Genomic DNA, 18,544 nt, shown 5'->3' on the forward strand with positions numbered 1-18,544 from the left:
AATAGGCTATACACACGAACATTATATAACCTGCCTGGCAGACCGGTATGTCTATTTTAACGTGAAAAGCAAACAGACATTATTAGGAGGGCTGTATATGTTACAAATCTCTTCAGGAGCTCCTAATTTTTTTTTTAAATAGACCATTTACTGCATCAGTGAACGGCATTTGCTGTGCATTTAAACCCAGGGGACAAGTAATAAATGAACCTGTGATATTGGCTGCTCCCTTACTTTTCTGTGTTTTAAATCAAGATTGTACTGCTGTGTATGGAACTCCCACAGAATGGAGAGGCAGCTATGCTGAATGCTTCAGAAATCTTGTGAACCTCATCAACATCATAGTGATACACCACAGGGCCTCATTGAGATACTGCAAACCTTTGCCAGAAAATAATGGATAGGAGGCCCTTAAATGTTAGAAGTGCTTTGCCCAATAAAATATTCTGCTACAAGCATGTCTAAACTTTGAAAGGAAAGCAAACATTTGTTTTTAAGTTCATCAAAGCACATACATAAGTCTATCCCAACTCAAGAAAAGATTTTCCATAGTATCCTTTTGCGACCCAATTGGTTTTAAACTTTTATAGTGATTTGTTGACCTAGGTCCATAAAAACAAGTAGTTGTTTTAAAGGAAGGAATTATTATAATGAAAAATCTGAAAAAAGTGGCTCCTGACCTGAATTTTCTTATGCTTAGCCTTTCACTAAAATCCCTTGTGTTTTTCTTGAGGTTCTTTTGGATGAAAGTATTTTCTTATTGCATACAAGTATGTTTTCAAAGCTACATAAGCTGTCCTCTATTCTTTTCTCAGAGACTTTTGGCTAAAACTGTGAGGAACTATTTGGAAAAAGCACCCCAGAATATCAAGATTACTTGTGTGACTTGAATGTCTAGTTACTTATGTCACACTTCAATACAGTTAAATGAATCCCTTCTTCTCAAATCCCTATCTTTTTGTAATTTCATTTGCACTTGCATTTGTAAAGGAGAAGGGCAGGAAATGACCAAGTCATTCACTCAGATAAGTCATTGACTCAAGTAAGAGACAGGAAATGCCTTTCTGCTTCTTGGGAGGAAAGAAGAGAGTGTTCCTGCCAAAGCAGGCTAGGAGGCACCAACTGCCGTTCACATGTCCTTCGTAACACTCAGAATGCATAAGCTACCACATGCTGAACATGACAGCAGTGTAAAGTCATGCTACAAACAGTTTGGAAGCTCCCAGCACCTCATAGCCTAAATTTCATTTATGCTTCCCAGCCTAGTACTTCCTACTGGCATTTTTGGTGACTGCTAATAGGAAACACTAACTAGAATACCTTATGTAGAATTTAGGCTGCACGAATCTGAGCCATGGCCAACAAACAAATCATGGCTTTATCATGTATGATATCATGCATGAGCTCAGACTTCAATGTAGACGACCTGCAGGTTTTGATGTTGAACCTATTGCTACTTTCACTGAAGTGGAGTGGAGCAAAATTCATAAAAACTCTGACTCTTTTAGGATACATCTTTTTTTTGAGGCTCCTCAGAAGGCTGCTCCTCCAATTTCAGAATACTTATTTGACCAATCTGGGTTTACCTTTCATTCCCATGTATGCTCTGATTAAAAATATGTCCAAACAATGAGCTATAAAATACTACATATCGTTGATTTTTATGAATTTGTTTTCGAGACTTACATAGTACGTACAGCCTAAGTTTAAGAAGCTTACATTTGTGAACGAAGGCTCCTTACAGTCTTATAAAAAAAAGGGATTGCTCTTGGACTTACTTTTGACTGACTCCTTTCTCTGTCCTCATATTAATTCTGTATTTATGTGCAGTAAGCAAACAGCTTTGCTGCCTTTACTGATGATGATGGAGAACAGTGCACTCTTGTGGGGCAAAATTAAAACCAGCAAGGAACAAAAATTCTACCTTTGTGGAAAATAACCTAACTTCATACAAGCATTTAAGTAGCTACACTAAAAGAAAATGAATACTGTTTCTTTTCACTGGGCTTTTTGGGAGTTGCACTGAATGCAGTAGCTTGGTTCTAGTAATTTTTTCCGAATGAAAACCTTTTGTTATACAGGAAGAGTTTGTCTCTCTCCCATCTCATGATTTTAATTCAGATAGTAAATTTAGGTAGAAGTAAAAGAGAAGAAACCCCCCCCCCCCCCAGTAATTTTCAGTTTTAAATGTATTAAAATCAATAGTATGTAAATGCTTTAATTTAGCAGGAAAGCTAAACACTTCATGATTTTCTGATTTGACAAGACCATCTGCCACTTCATGTGAAGGAGCAAGCACACATTCTGTCAGGAACTATATGCTGCATCGCAGCATGGACAACTCAATGTGATGAGAATTTGTGTAATCTAGTCCCTTTGCTACTAAATCTGTCCATTTTGACAGTTTGTTTTTAGTAAAACCAACAATGCATGGCGTCTGTATGGCTCAGACAATTGGTTATCAGACAGACAACCCTTTCCTTCTAAATCAATAATTCAAATTGAAAGCGGTGACCAAAATCAGTCCAATGACCAAAGGTCACTGCAGTTTGATGGATGTGTTGTGACTGGTATGAAATGAGTTTGTGGTTTCACTTGAGGCCTAACAGTCAAGAGCCCTTGTAAGAAAAAAAGAAAACATCTTCACAGTTGATACCATTTTCTGTGTTGACAGATTTTCAAGAGAGACATAGAACTGAGGCACGAGTCTGAACCCCCTTTTCACTCTTAACAGTCCTGGGTCCAAGTGTGGGCTGATAGGTGTCATTTTAAAAATTGTCTTGTTATTTATTTTGGGAAAAAAATAGACCTGTATGTACCTAGCTTTTCATATGCACTTTAGTCAGCTGTAAACATGACCTACAATGTTGCAGGACCCAAGAACATTTCCAGTCATGGGTATAAAGCCACAGACGTAAAACAGTGTATATAGTAAAAAAGCTATCTTTAATTCAACATATCTGTCGTTATTACCTGCTCCAACAACTTTATCAATGGATATATTAGAGGCATCTAGTTCCTTGGCAAATTCATGGACAGCTTGATTGGGATCTTCATATGTATGTGGATCTACGTATGTTCTCAAGCCTGGGAGTTTTACTGTGTAAAAACAAATTCAGAGAGAAAATGTTACTTAGAGTTACTTAGCCCTTCTAAGAAAAGCAAATGAGACAACAGAAAACAAATCAATAGAAAAAATGGTACACTGCTTCCTCAAATCAAAATGCTTTTGATGGTTCTTCGGGAATTCTTAATATAGAGTGAATATGAAGCTCAAAACCAGAGACACTAGTGTATTTATTACACAGGGTTTGTAAAACAATTTTAAATATACCTGCAGTTTTTGACTGCCTCTCAAATTTTAAAATACTACCTGCCCCCGCAGCTTGTTCTGTTTATATGCTGCCTTAGGTTGTTCCTTTCAGGGTAACAACACAGGGGCAAGGAACAAACTGCATGATGCTACAGTCAATCTGAAGAGTTCTTATGGAGCACATACGAAGGAGAGTACATTGGTTCAAGCTTTTTCTAAGTTCTCCAACAAGATGCATAAGACAAGAAAATTATGCATGAATAACCTTCTCCCCGCCCAAAACCTCTGCTAGTTATAAAAGGATGGCAGCCAGGCTTTCTTGTTACTCAAGTTTGGTTCTAGTGCTAAGTTACCTCACATCAATGTTATTATTTTGTCCCCTTCTACAGTTTCCTGGCCTGTGGTTGTTCCGTTTGCTTGGGGCAAGCACTAGTTCAAATGACTGAGTGGTCTTAAGGGCGGTCTCAAGCTCTCCCCACTTCTCCTGCCAGCAGGACTGGGGGGAGCAGGGCAGGGGAAGGAACATATTGTCATTTCTGATCATCCCCTTGAGCAAAGATGCTGAAGGCAAATCATAGCTTTGTTCCTCCTCCCCTGGCTCAAGGCCCTGCTTGTGCTTGTACCTGATAACTTGGGTGCCCATCTCTGTATTCATTTTAAAACACAAAGATGTTTCATTAACAAAAAGTACAATAACCATTACATAGCTTGAAGTTTGCTATTTCTGTTTCTAACACAAAACTTGCATTCCTGGACATGTATTCTAGCTTTTCTTAACCTTGTAAAAGATATTACCTCCTCCTATAAACATTGCCTACACTCAGGAATATCCCTTCCAGCTTGGCATTATTACACTGCATCAAATTGTTGACCTCTAGTATAGTTAAACACATTTTGCTGTAGTTAGGCAGATGGGAAAAATACCTTTGGACCATTAGCTAGAGCGCACCATTGTTTTGTCAAACAATGTATGTGAAAAAAAAATCAATTTTATGGAGATTTATTGGCTTCAGGACTGACAAAGAAATGATAAAAATGAGTTCCCAAGCTAATTGCCTCGAAAACAACGCAAACTAAGACTCATGTTCTGAACAGAAGGGCTGAGTGTGTGCAGTATTAAATGCTGAGTGTGTTTCCTTTAAGAGTCTGATGATTACAGAATTACTTACAAGTAAAACAAAAAGTAATTGGCTGTATATTGCTGTTGGTTAAGAACCTTGTAAATGCTCCTTTCCATCCATGCTGAATGTACATTACAGGCTCCCTCATGCCCCCAATAAAAATAACAACAATTAAAAGCTTCTGCACTGTAGGGTTTTTGGCTGCAGCATTTTAATGCTGACCCCATAGGTTCCCAAGATCAGGCGATGGTGGCTGCAAGGAGAATAATCCCTTCACACCAATAATTAAGGGCAGCCTGTATAGTAACTGGGTTCTGTCATGAAAAACAGATAATAAACACATGCACATGTGTTAAGCTGTACTACTTTACAGCTCATTCTGTGCAAACATAATAATTTACATTTTCATTTTACCAGCATGAATTGCCCTAAGGGTAGCAAAAAATAAAAATGCCCTAGCCAAAGAAGGCAAAGGCAGAAGATCTGAGGAGGTGAAACACATTTTTGCTCCTTTGAAGTAATATTATAGGATTTGTAATAAGGCTGCAGGGAATAGTTCATGGCTGGAGCCTTTTTTAAAGTAATTCAGAATAAACTGACTGAAATAAACCAGCTGCTGTATTTAAGATGCAGAAAGTTTATGACAGCCGTGGAAGTTACTTTATCCTCTTAGTTCACAGAAGCAATTCTCTTATGCTTTGAGAAAGACTTTAAAATAGCGGAAAAATAAGGTTTCAATAGCCACACACACATACATACAAATCCTACCAGATAAATATCAGCAAAATCAATGAATCATTTTCAGGAATTTCTAAGAAAAAGCTCAGATTCATGATCGACTGTGTTCTTACTAAACACAGGATCAGCATGGCACTACTCAGAAAACAGTACATAAATATCTAAAGCCAAATTAAATGCAATTTAATCCACAGGAATTTAACTGCACTGACATGTTTAAGAATAGTGATTGCAACTTTCCATTGTGCGGGTGTAAGGAGAGCAAACTCTGACCTGTTATTTGTCTGCAACACTTTTTTTACTGGCTGCTTTTATTTTATAACCTAATTAAATTTGCATGATGAAGCATTAATTCTGTGGGCCGCATGTAACTATAGACTTTTTTGAGCCTAGTTGGTTAGCTGTCGATGGGCAGCATGAGTCAAGTCTTCTATCATGGCATGACAGTGCAGAGGAGGCAGCATATGTGTGCTTGTGGGTATGTATGCACATGCCTATCTTGAGATAAGGAAAGGCTCCAAACTAAAAATAATAATATGAAGAGTCAGAGACCAGTTACCCCATTGTCACTATGATTAAGAAGCAGTTCTAATTTCTAACAACTGTAGGTAAATTCTTCATTAAAATGTTATTTCAACGTTTCAATATTTGGTGGGGAGACATCTGATTATGACACCGACAGGTCTCCTCTTGCAGTAGCAGCAGCAGTAGCGGCAGCACTGCCGTTGTGTGCAGAATAATATATAAAGAAGGAAAATGCTTAGGTGTAAACCATATTAACGTTATAATGCAAAATGCTAAGCAATAGAAATATATGGTTCAGCATGATCTACATGGTGTAGCCTGGTATTGATTCTTCACCTTGGCGTGTCAGGATCAGAGATGAGTTGAAATACTGCAAGAAGACATCCCCCTCAGTTATGGGTCATAGTGAGCTGCCGCTTCCTGGTAACCAGGACAGACTCCTGGGCTCAAAAAGTCAACACTTCTTCCCCTGAGCATATCGTAATGGGACCTTGCTCCATACTGTTCCTTTCACAGGACACAACTTAAAGACCCAGCATAGCCATGAACAGAGACCCATCTAACCATATCAAAAACAGATATGAAAACATCAAAAATAGGTAGCTTTGGGGTTTGGCTTTGGAAGAAGTTTCAAGAGTATGCCAGATTACTCAGGATGAGCAAGATTTTATACCCTCAGCTATATAAAATTTTTTCCTGACTACACCATACATTTTGGATACAAAGACTACTTAAGTCAATAGAAAGACTTTCATCCTAGTTGTGGATGAGATCCAAAGAAAGCACAGATAAATTCGTTATTTTAAGTTGGCAAACAGGCCTTGAATAAAACATATTCCTAAACAGAGTTGGATTAAGTAATCCCATTAATTTGTGAGATATTCACTTAAGTTAAGAAACTTTAAAAATTAAGAATCTTAATAATAATCATAAACTTAAGAAACTTGATAATCTTTTTTTAGCCTATGCTTAGAATTATTCCAGACTAAATTTATTAGCAGGTCAACTTTGTCAAGCAAGCAATTTTCATAGTCCCTTCAACAGTCATCAAGACAGGTTTCATTGATTTTACATTTTGCTTTGGGGAAAAAAAATGTTATTGTTTAGATTTTATACAGTTGATAATGAGGAAGTTGAAGTTCCGCTCTGCATTTCAGCAATACACAGCAGAATCAATATCATATTGCTAACCACATGCATTGTTTGAACACAGACAGCAGTGTTTCATTCATTACTAACCTGAACATGGATGAAAGATTTTGAAATAAAGACTAATTGGTAGGGGAAAATCTCCTTAACCTCAAGAGAAGACATAATTCTCTGCCCAATTTCACCTAGGTTTAAGTGAGGTATGCCTGTTTTCTTTTTTTTTTTTTTTAACTCAAAAACAGTAGTTATCTTGGGGATGAATTCAGCAGAACTGGATGTGTTAAAAGGCATCAGTAACTTACAATGGCCATTCCCAAAATGTAGTCTTTTCTCATCAGTACCATGCTTAGACTTCTTGTATCCACAGAATCTACAAGCAACAGAGAAAAAAAAATTAATATATAAAATTTTATATGTTAACTGCAGGTGGAAGCAGATTAAAATGTTTTCCCTCCACAATTAAATGCCTGTTTGAAAGTTTAATGATATTTACATTCTCTGTACCCTATAGAGGCATGTTATGTTCTCAGGGAATTTGAGGAAATTGGCTAATGAGAGGATTTGTTGATTTTTGACCCCTACAGTTTAATTTTACAATTGCCTAAGAATGTGTTTATAGCATTTTTTAACAACTGCTGTATGATTGGGGCTGCTAATGCTAGCAGGCTCATTACCAAGCATAAAGCAGTACTCAGAGCTCCTCGGCAGCAGACAAAAAAGAAGGTGCAGACCAGCCACTCTATTGCCCAACAATATTCGATTCGCTGTGCTCATCAAAGCCCCAGTGAGAAATGGAAGTGGGAGTAAATGTGTAAAACAGATGATAAACTAACCTCCCAATCAGGACATACACCACAACTGTGAGGAGAATAATGGCTACCGCAGCTGAAATGGCAATCATTACGACCTGGCTATTCTCACTGGAAATGGAGAATGCTGGAAAGTTAACACAAAAATATATAAATAACCCACCCACAAAATATTATTTACATCACAATTGACACTCATATAGGGAACAGACAGATTAAGTTATCACTATATAGCTTTTGGCTTCCTGCCAAATATTTAATCTACTAAGTAATTTTTCATCAGACAAATAAATACAAGGGAAGAAAGGAAAAGACTCCTCTGAAAATTTACAAAGGTGGTTGCTACTACTGCTTATTTTTACTGTTGCTGATTGCAGTAACTGCTGATAAACTGATATATATATATATATATATATATTTTTTTTTTGGTCATGGTCAGTAAGGAATTTTTCCTCGGCAAGAATTCCCAGCCAGTCGATAATTATCATCATTATTCTCACTTCTGCGTGACAGAAGGTGCTTTAATGAATTAAACTTCATAATTAAGCTTCACAGTATCACTGTGAAGGTTGAGAAAAGGCTGGACACACAGATGCAGACAGGACTATCTACAGCAGGTCAGTGCCTATAGGATAAAAGAAGGGCTTTATTCTACCTAACTTTGGATACTTCCTTGCAGTGCCTAAATAAGGAGCTCCGCTGAGCTGGACTGCTACAAAATGACAGGACACCTTTAGATCTTAGGTATGATGAATCATCTTCTGCAGACACTTATCAATCTTCACTGAATATAGTGGAATTAGGCTTCTAGCTACTATGTTAGTTGTCCGAAGTGAGCTGAAAGATAGCCTTCCTATTCCCCATGATTTGGGCAGCCTGTCTATGTGAGTCTTTGGAGTTGCATCATTCCACTTGGAAAGAAATCCCTACTTATGACTGATGGGTCCTGGTTAATATTTGGTAGATTAAACATCTACAACTACACTGTTGTAGTTATGATAGCTTAGCAACTGTAACCTCGTTACATGTTTTGGAGTCTATCTGTATAACCTGAACACTCCTTACTGAGATACATGCATCACTGCCTCCTGTCACCTTCCAAATTTTTGGTCAGCTCCACTTTTTTCTTTTTTTCTTTTTTATTACCTTGCAGATAAAGCTCACTAACTTATAAGTCATGAAGTTTTTTACCTTCACAACATCACTACAACTGATTTTTTCCCCTTTTTGTATTCATCCTATCTTGAGTTCCAGTTTCATCCATTATAATTAATAACAATCCATTTGTTTTCCAGAATAAGAACTGAGGTCGGGAAGGGAGAAGTGGGGATGAAATACGTAACATATCTCAAAAATACCAGGATGTCAAGTCCAAGACTATTTGGCTTATGCTACTCTTCTTTGTTAGAATTTGTTGCTTCTGACAGCACTTCTTTTACCATGGGTTGGTTCTCAAGCCTTATTATGAGCACATGATCAAGCCTTAGGACTGCGGTATCAGAATTATAATCCTGAGTTGTGTTATAACTCTGGACAGTGGATAACAGTCTTCTGTGAAAGTCCTACTTTCTAAAAAGTAAACAGTCTCTTGCTAATTGTATGAATCTTTGACTAATGAGCATTATTATACATTGATAACTGGTTACCTAAACAGAGACTTTTTGATGCATTAAGCCACTTTCAGCTTCTAGTAAAGAAAAGGTCTGATTTACTGTGTAGTATCAAGTGATGAGAAAGTAACATTTAAGACGATGAGCTCTTTTAAGAGTCTTTCTGATGTAAAAACAGAACTTGTAAAGAATACTGATAAGATTATCAGATAATAAGTATTAAAATGGCATTACAGAAAAGAAAAAGGAATGTGCAGCATTTTAGTGCCAGAAATGAGAAGAGCCAGACTGGCCAAGTCCCTGACCAGCTACTTAACTGAATGACCATCCTTTCTGGCCTGTGCATATTAGTTTCATGTAAGGGCTACATAGGAGAAAGTTGCTATGCTCCTCAGAATGAGAATTACTCACTGACCCATGTAACTAATGGTCAAATAAGACATTAATTCTCTTGGAGCATGGAGTTTATAGTCCATAGGATCAGGCCACAAACTTGCAACAATATGAAGCTATGCATCTATTATCGTATTAGGCTTCCTCTCTCAGCAGGAGCTGCAGTCTAGCAAAGTACTGATTCTGGCATTAGGTAGCGGTAGGGTAGAGAATGGAAGAAAACACCACCTGTGATAATCATGGTATATTCTTTACAACATGTTTCAATTTTAATGATAAAACATAAAGTTATATAGTAATATTACCCAGAAAGACACATCATAAATAGTTATGAGTCACATTTACTAAGCTAGAAAGGGAATGAAAACAGCCATTCAAATCAGTCAGAAACAGGACAGGATCTCAGTTTAAGCCATTTGAACAAATACATACAATCTGGACTGGTTTCAAATTCAAACTTGCGACTGTTTGTCCCATATCCAGCTGCAGTTCGGGCTCGAATTTGGAACACATAGGTGGTATCAGGTTTGAGGCCGTTGATAGTAACATTGGTGCCTTTTGCTCTTAGAATAGTATAGCTTGTCTCTTGTTCCTGCTTTTGGGAAGAGAAATTATCAGATTAAAACCACACCCTACAACAGGAGCAAGAGATGGCATAAAATTACTACAGAACACCTGGAGAGCACTGTCATGTTTTGAGTATTTATAGCCTAACAAAAGCTTGTGCAGCCATTCATTTTCAATCAACTAAAAATCCGTTGATTAGCAAGAAATTTAAATCATTAGAGCTTCTATAGCCTTGCAATGTAAATCAAATACTAGATGTGTTAAATATATGACATTTCATTAAATGGCTTTGTACTGTGTTTGTCCACAGCCTGCAATATGACAAGAAAATAAAGATTAAAGCATTATTTAAAAAACATAAAACAGATCTGCCTACTGCACTGAACTGGAAGTTGTAGTAGGCCAATTTAGAGCTTTTAGGACCTTGCAGAGCTATTGCAGGACTCAGTTTTTACTGCCTTGTGAGGCAGTGTTTACCCTTTATAACAGTCAGAACAGAATTCCACTCAAGCTCCTTACCTTAGTTCTGTGAACAAGCTAATATAACTGGTTTACTATTGTGCCATAAAAACTATGAGCTTGATGCATCAATCCTCATTTGGGCAAAACCCCACTGAACTTGCTCCTGAGTGAGGCTTAGGCTTTAGTAGTCAGAAGGACATATATGATTGCTTCTTACTGCTTTTTGCTAAAGAGTAAAATGTGTGCCTGATATAGATGATACGGCTCACAGTTACACTCTGTTTAACATGAACATATTCCTGACATAATGATTTTTCACGTAAAATAAGAAATAGACCACTTCCTAATTTAGCAAGTTTGGATACACTTCCACACTGTGCAAAAACCTAATTCTGATAAAAATATGTCTCAGTCCCATTGTAATCACATAGTCTAAAAATTTAAACATGCATTTGGTGTCAGGGGTATCGCTTATGATTACTAAGGCCATCCTGAACCAAAAGAGCATTTTGGCTTCCTAAAAATGGCAGTTGGAACTGCCTGGGAGAAGACCTTGGACAGTAGTCATACATGCAGGGAACTCCAAATCTCAGTTGGTCAGGTTCACAATGATGACCTTTTTTATTTTGGAGGTTTGGGGGATTTTATATGTCACCCTGTTGCTTTGAACAGTCTAAAATACACTAAACCCATTGAGTTTTGCCTGGTTAAAGGTAGAATCGGAGTTAAGTTAATGTATGTTGAATGCAAATAGTCTCACCTGATTTCCACTATGTTTTATGGTATGATATTTGCTTGCAAGGTACTGACCTTTTAACTTTGAAAATAGTATACTTAGTGCTGAGGCACAAGTATTGAGGTTGGAAAATATTCAGCATATTCTGATTGTCAAAGCCAGCTCATCCTTCAAATGAACAGTTCAGTAACTAGAGCTATTTTACTATGTTTGGTCTGCAGTGCTGTCTAAAGTATGAAAGTTAGGTTTAGTCTAAGTTGCTAGGCTGACACCAGAAACTATTCACTTTCAAGCTAAAGAATCTGACTACCCTATTCTTGGCAATCTCTAATACAGACAGAACCAGAGATATTTACATCATAGTCAGGGAAATTATTAGAGTCTACACACAATATTTAACATTGTGCACATTAGTAAATACACTGAAAAAAAAAAAGCTAAGCCTGTACCTAAAAGTTACTATCCAGAATCAAAACCTTAAATGGGATGAAATAGACCTATTCTTCAAAGAATGACTACAAAAGCCTGTATCATGGTCCGTTCTCTACACATTATGGATGAAAAGGAAATCAGCATTAGATTTTTTCCATGGTTTTCTGATCCTTCTCTGAAAAAGTTGTACATTTGGGGGAAAAACCTTACAGAAAGACATTCTCAGGAGCAAACAGGTTTGTCTAAAATGGGTGTTTTTGGACTAACAAAGGCCTAGTATTTTAATTTGCAGGTTTTGCTTTTACTACCTCATCATTCAGTTGAATATAGGCAACTATTTTCATTTCAAAGACATAATAATCTTGTCTTTAAAATATAAAATCTTTTGTGTATGCTATGACTGGACATTCATTTTGATCTCACTTCAGGCTGCTTTTACGAAATGCAAACATTTCCTTCTTGTGCAGATACATACCTGCAAGGGAATATATGGTCATGGCCATGTCTATTAATAATCCTCAATGGAACTTGGAAAATAAATGTTTAAAACAATGGTATGGAGGATGTCATGGTATCTTAGTTTATGGTAAGATTTTTAGGCACAGATTTTGTAAGTCATTTTTTATGTTAATAGTAATCAAATCAGTGAAACACCACATAAAAGCCCAAGTTTATCTTTCCTGGGGATGAAGTAAAACTTCAGAGATACAGCACTATAGCTGCCATAAGCAGAAGGAATATACAAAAAGGAGAGCCAGTCTTTGCCAAGCAGAACTTTAATCAAACACTCAATTTGATGATGAATTTGAACTTGGATGCACAAAGTGTATTCTTCTTGAACATTTCTCTATAGTTTACTAGACACAATCTCTAATGGGAAGAAAATCCTACTACTGTGTCTCATATACATAGGAAATTTTACAATTTTAATCTCTGTTCTACAAAAGTCATATTTTGGATATATTTAATATAGTGGCAGTACTAGTGAGAGTGAATTGTATGTCCTTTTAAAGATAAGTACTGTAAGTGTTTATATTGTATGAGGAAGAACATTTTACAGGTCAGCTGCAGCTTGTTGACTTGCAAGGCTAAAAAGAGATTATACATCCTGGAAAAAATCCACAGCTGCAATGCTGCTTCCTCTTCGTGCTGGGTATGAACTGTTCATCAATATGAAAGTTCTCAGAAAACTCATGGAGTATACCTGGCCTATCCTCAAAGCCACAAGAATAAGAGTTTAAAAGCAACTAAATATGCTTGCATATAATTTACTTCTTCTGCCTCAGAAAGATCACAAACTGGATATAATTATTTATACGTTTGTTTTAACCAGCCTACAGAGCAGATGATTTCAATGATCGCAAATGTAAACCCATTTCAATAACACGAGGCTGCAATTAAATTTTACCCATTGTTTGGAACAAAACTTCAGCTTAATATAGTGTGTGCGATTTAGTTATCATAACTGTTACCCACATATTTAAATGAAGTAATTAATACTTTATATGTGTGGTATTTAGGAGACAATGTTTTTCGTATCAATACATGATAAGATCCTTCCACAGAACATGAATATGTGAGGAAGAAAAATGACGAAAAAAAGTATCTTCTTGTATAAGAAATACATATTCGAAGAACAGTTGGGAAGTCGGGACCTTTAAAGTTGACTTCTGTTATATGTGCACTTTGACTGTTGTATCACCTCTAACAACATTTTATATCTTACCATAAAATATAAATGCCTATGTTCCATCTAATATTCAGTTTTATATTTGAAACAGGACTTTATTTCTTTTAAATATTTTCAATGCCTGGTACCTGGTTGAACAGCCTCATAACCAGGCTTCGGTTTTACAGAAAATATAATTCTTTTCCAAACAATGAATCTCAAAAACTGTCACTCTCATTTCATAGTGTTATGCATTAAAGCCCAATAGGTTCATTTCAAAAAGTTAAAATAGTTTCCTATAACTGCAGCCACCAACTTAGAAAGAAAGCTCATAAAAAGCTTTATTTTTCTTGGTTACACAAGTGAAATCACTGGTGATAAAAACTGAATAGGTTAATTAAACTTGCAGCAAATAAATACTTTTCACATACTTTACGTCAATAATGCACAAGATAAACTACATTATGTTATCATTTAGATATGGGAAGTTCAATTTTTATTCCAAATTTAGCCTAACATTTATGTCAGTGACATTTAGTTGTCCACAAATATCAATTATTCTTAGAAACCTAAGAAAGTCAAGCAAAAATTTGCATGGACAAGGTGTATGACAGAATTGGACTGACCTGTAATAATCTGTTAACACTGTATATATTACTTCATGAGCAATCAGGAAAGGTATTGGCAGTAAAAACAAGCAGGAGGGAAAACAATGGCTCAGTGAATCACCTGCCAGCAATCACGTATGACTTGTCAGGAGAAATATCCAGCTTGCTAACTGGGAAAGCTTTATTTCCTAGCACCTGCCACTTAACAGCTTTATTTTCAAGATGGGAGGACCAAGATGATTTTTGAAGCAGAAAATCAAAACAACTGGACCAGTTTACAAAGAACACTCTCTTTTCAAAAGGGGTGTGTGAGAAGGGGCTGCTTATAGATCTCAGACTGACAAGCAGCATCTTTCTAAGCTGTCTGAAGAATGAATGAAGAGTAATAATCCAGTACAGGCTGGCCTGGCTTTAGGTAAGTTTAACATGTGTAGATTAGTACTTTTCAACCTTTTTCAATTTGCAGACCTAAAAAGTGTGGTGGATTAAAGCCTCCTGACAATAGATTTGCTTTTCTTAGTTACCTTTCATAAACCCTGAGGAACAGGCTTCTGACTCCCTAAGGGGCTGCAGACCACACATTAAAAACACTGGTGGCAGAAGGTTGTTTTTTTAAAAACCCTTTGCTCTAAATGGTCTGGCTGTTATTGTTAAGCAATTGGTTCTTTGGTTTAAGAAAGCTGTCTGGTGCATATGAACTCTTGATCAGAGACTTCAAAGGGAAGAAACACATGTCCAAGATCAGCCTCATAAGACTGGCTGTCTGATGAAGCTGTCTTATATCAACCAGTTGCTCTGGAAGACTGACTGCTTTGTAAGAGAGGATAGACACAGTGGGAACAGCAGCCACATGCTCAGTCTGTGCGTATAATAGTACTGGAAGGTGACAATTTTATTGAATAAAACAAGTCAGCTTCAGTGTAGAACCATGATTAAAACACTGAAAAAAAACCAAATACACAAAACCACTCAGTCATTTACTCGAAATGAATGAAATACTCACAAGGGGAAAAATTCTCTACCTTGGGAGTGACTAACCCCAGATTAATCTAACACCAAGATGAGCAACACTGTTGAGTATTATATCCTGCAGCCCACAGAAATCTCCCACAACTGTCTTGGGAAAGGAGTTCCAATTGCAAAGACTGGAGATGAGGCTGAGAAGAGGCTGCCACAGGTCTCTGAAAACAAAGCTACAGCCAACGGCAACAAGAGCAGCCAGGTTCGTCTCAAATGAAATGGAAGTTAATAATGTAAATAAATAATCTGGCCTATGCAAAACAGAATGAAGTTCTGGGATCTTTCAGATGTAGACTCTTTGTGATGCAAATAGCTCTTCTAATACGAAATACTTCCTACTGAAAGGTACTATCTTTTTTTTTCTTACCCCCTCCCCCCACAAAATTGAGAAGAGTGAAGCCTAAATAATTGCTGTGTGCTTTTACTGCTGAGGATGTATAAATAAAAACTATCTGATTTATGAGCTGGTTCTTCTTTACTTCTCCTCAAGCCCAGGATCTGGACTTGATCCTGCCCTCATTGAAATTAATAGAAAAAAACACAAAGTGAACTGGCAACAGAAAGAACATCTATAAGCTACTGCTTTCTAAAGTGCAGTCAAAGCTGAATGATTTAGGAAGATTTCTTTTTTCGCTTTTATCAGTGATACTACATACTTTTAGATTTTTATCAAGGTCTTTCAAAGTTCAAGTGCTCATCAAAAATCTCCCAAATCAGATGGTCTATTAATCTGGGAGAAATCTTTTCAGAATGCGGCCCTCAGAGCCCCATTCTTTGGCTGAAGATCAAGTGTGGTCTATCAATATCACATTGTCCTACCGAAAAGTTCCATGAGGAAGCTTTCTACAGGCCAACTGAATAGTTGTGGATACCAGTTTCTAAGTAATCCATGGTATGTATGAAATATAAGCCTAACTTCTATACATTAACAGTATTAGTAAATAGTAAGTTAAGCCACTATTTCTGCCTTTTTTCCAAGTTTTGTCCACTTTGTCAGCAATATACTCTATCGAAAATTCTCTCTGATCAATCTAAAAGCAGGTAATAGCACTCTTTAGAATCTTCACAACAATTTTTGGTCTTTTCATGTCTATTAGTAAGATTTACAGAAAGCCCATTTTGTTATGTAGATTTAATTCTTTTTATTACATATAGATCTATATATGATGTAGTAAGAAACAGTTGGAAGTACAAGAAGATTTCAGAATAAAACAGAATTTACTCAATTGAAGATTCTCCTTGGTTTGCAGTTATTTAGAAACATTCTATCAAGAATTCAGTTATTCATGAAAAGTGGGAACTTTCATAGTGCGAACCATTCATTAAAAGGATAGCCCGTCTCTTTTCCAGATCATCTTTGTGCAAAATATGTTTGTGCCACAAGGAAGTGCATGAATATATGAATGCTGACAAAGAAATGTATAAACACTGACAGCATAATAGAACTCAGTAGATACACTGTAATCAAGAGGGGGAAAAAATGATGTATTACATCTTCTCTGTATTATTTCTATATTTGTTCTGAAGCATTTTGCAATGAATTTGGTAGACAATACTGCTTAACAGTTTCACTTCATATTTTCAGGAGTGTCCTCCTTGCCAAAAATTGAACAGTTTAAACACTTAGCACCATTGAGGAGGAAAGCAAGTGAACAGGGGTGTCTCTGAATCCTTAACATAGGAAAGATGTAATAATTTCATTACAATATTATCAGCACAGAACTCCCTCCCCCCCTCAATCTTTCTTCCCACCTTTTCATAGTATTTGACCTCGTAGTCCAAGATGATCCCATTCGGATGTTCAGGTTCTTGCCAAGACAGAGACACGCTGTTCCTGGATGTCCGGTCTTTCCTAATTATGGTGATGGGGGATGGAGCTGTAATGGGGTGGAGAGACGAGGGAAGAGAGGAAAGCAAATTGAGTTTCTCTCTGTTCTAATCCTTGGCAAAGAGCATTGTTTCCATTTAAAAGACTCATGAGCACAGGTCTGGATTTGAGTCAACATTCAGCAGCTGGATTATAGTCCGGGTACACATGCCTTAAAGCATACTGGCCTGAAGGAAAATCAACTGAGATTTTCTGTTAGACGGATGGACTAGTGGCAAGATGGCAGATGGTTTCAATCTGCTACTACAGTGTAAGCAATGAAAAGCATTTGATATATTAAAAAGAGAAGAAAACAACAGTACTACCTATTTGTTATAATGCTGAAGTGTTATATTACCAGACCCTGCAGAACTCTGATAACATTTTCATACACAAGTGTAAAACAGTGCTGGAATGCATTACGTACAAGGAGTTCCTGGTATCCACAACTAGTAATAATCAATAAAGTCTCTTTTATAACACTATTTGGTAAGCTCCCCAGATACAAAGTGCTCCCATATACGCTATTCCTTTACCACATTTCTTTGAAAATGAAATTTGAAGAAAAAAATCCAAAATCTAAACTGCAAAATAATCTCATTTCTGATTTGTATGAATCACAGTTAGGCATGATAATCAACTGCATACCACAAACTCACCCACGACCTAAAACTTGGAAGTATCATCAATGTTGCAGGAAAAAAAATCATCATTACCTAAGATTCTTTAAGATCATTTCATCTTTAGACCACCCAGTTCTACATTTCGTTCCAAAACCAGGCCTAGGTTTCCTGGACTCACTGAAGATATGGAAAAAAATTTTTTTCTTCCTTCTTTTGGGTTGGCTTCCCACTCCAAATGCCTCTCTTTCATGGTTTTGGCCAAACTTCATCAGAAGATAACTTACAGATCACACATTAAAGGTCGTAACTGTCATGTTTAAAAAATCTTTTACTAATAAACAGCCTTTTATCTTACTGTGTAAAACAAATGTGTTTATAAGTTTGCATTGTGCTATCCTAATAAAAACGCACTAGCTGATCTAAACAACCTAATTTCAGCTGAATCTTATGAAATTTTTACTGTTCATATAAAACTAGTTGCACTTTTCAAGCATTATACATTTGCATGAACTAACCAGTGCTCTTCATGTTTGGGTTTTCATTGCTATGAGAGACCTTTCAAAAGCCAGAAAAAAATCCTAATTTAAACAATTTTTGGAAAAAAGCATGCTATATTTGATTTTGATAAACTTCATCAAACTATATTTTCTAGTCTTGAGTTATAATCTAAATGTTGACATCCTCCTTTAATTGACTAGAGAAAGCTGCATACACCCACACAAGCATGTATGTATATACACATGCTCATATCCGCTCCAGGCAGAAAGAACCACACATACTCTGAAAAACAATTTTATGTGCCACCCAGTTTGAAATATCTTCCCTAAAATATTGAAAAGGAAAAACATTAAAGAAGAAAATCCTCTTTTTTTTCCAACAGGAATAATTTATCATGAAGTTAC

The 18,544-nt window shown here is 36.6% G+C and overlaps 1 protein-coding gene across 1 annotated transcript in view; it reads right to left on the reverse strand.

The window, feature by feature from the left end:
• The window catches only part of EPHA3 (EPH receptor A3), a 239,374-nt gene that overhangs the window by 43,050 nt on the left and 177,780 nt on the right, over positions 1 to 18,544 (reverse strand). Inside the window, exons 6-10 of the mRNA XM_067300459.1 lie at positions 16,905 to 17,029; positions 10,091 to 10,253; positions 7,680 to 7,782; positions 7,149 to 7,216; positions 2,974 to 3,099 (exon numbers count right to left, since the gene is read on the reverse strand). Of these exons, the coding sequence (XP_067156560.1) occupies positions 2,974 to 3,099; positions 7,149 to 7,216; positions 7,680 to 7,782; positions 10,091 to 10,253; positions 16,905 to 17,029 (585 nt within the window). The remainder of the gene's footprint in view (positions 1 to 2,973; positions 3,100 to 7,148; positions 7,217 to 7,679; positions 7,783 to 10,090; positions 10,254 to 16,904; positions 17,030 to 18,544) is intronic.

The sequence above is a fragment of the Apteryx mantelli genome, chromosome 1 (assembly GCF_036417845.1).
Source record: "Apteryx mantelli isolate bAptMan1 chromosome 1, bAptMan1.hap1, whole genome shotgun sequence".
NCBI classification, from domain to species: domain Eukaryota; kingdom Metazoa; phylum Chordata; class Aves; order Apterygiformes; family Apterygidae; genus Apteryx; species Apteryx mantelli.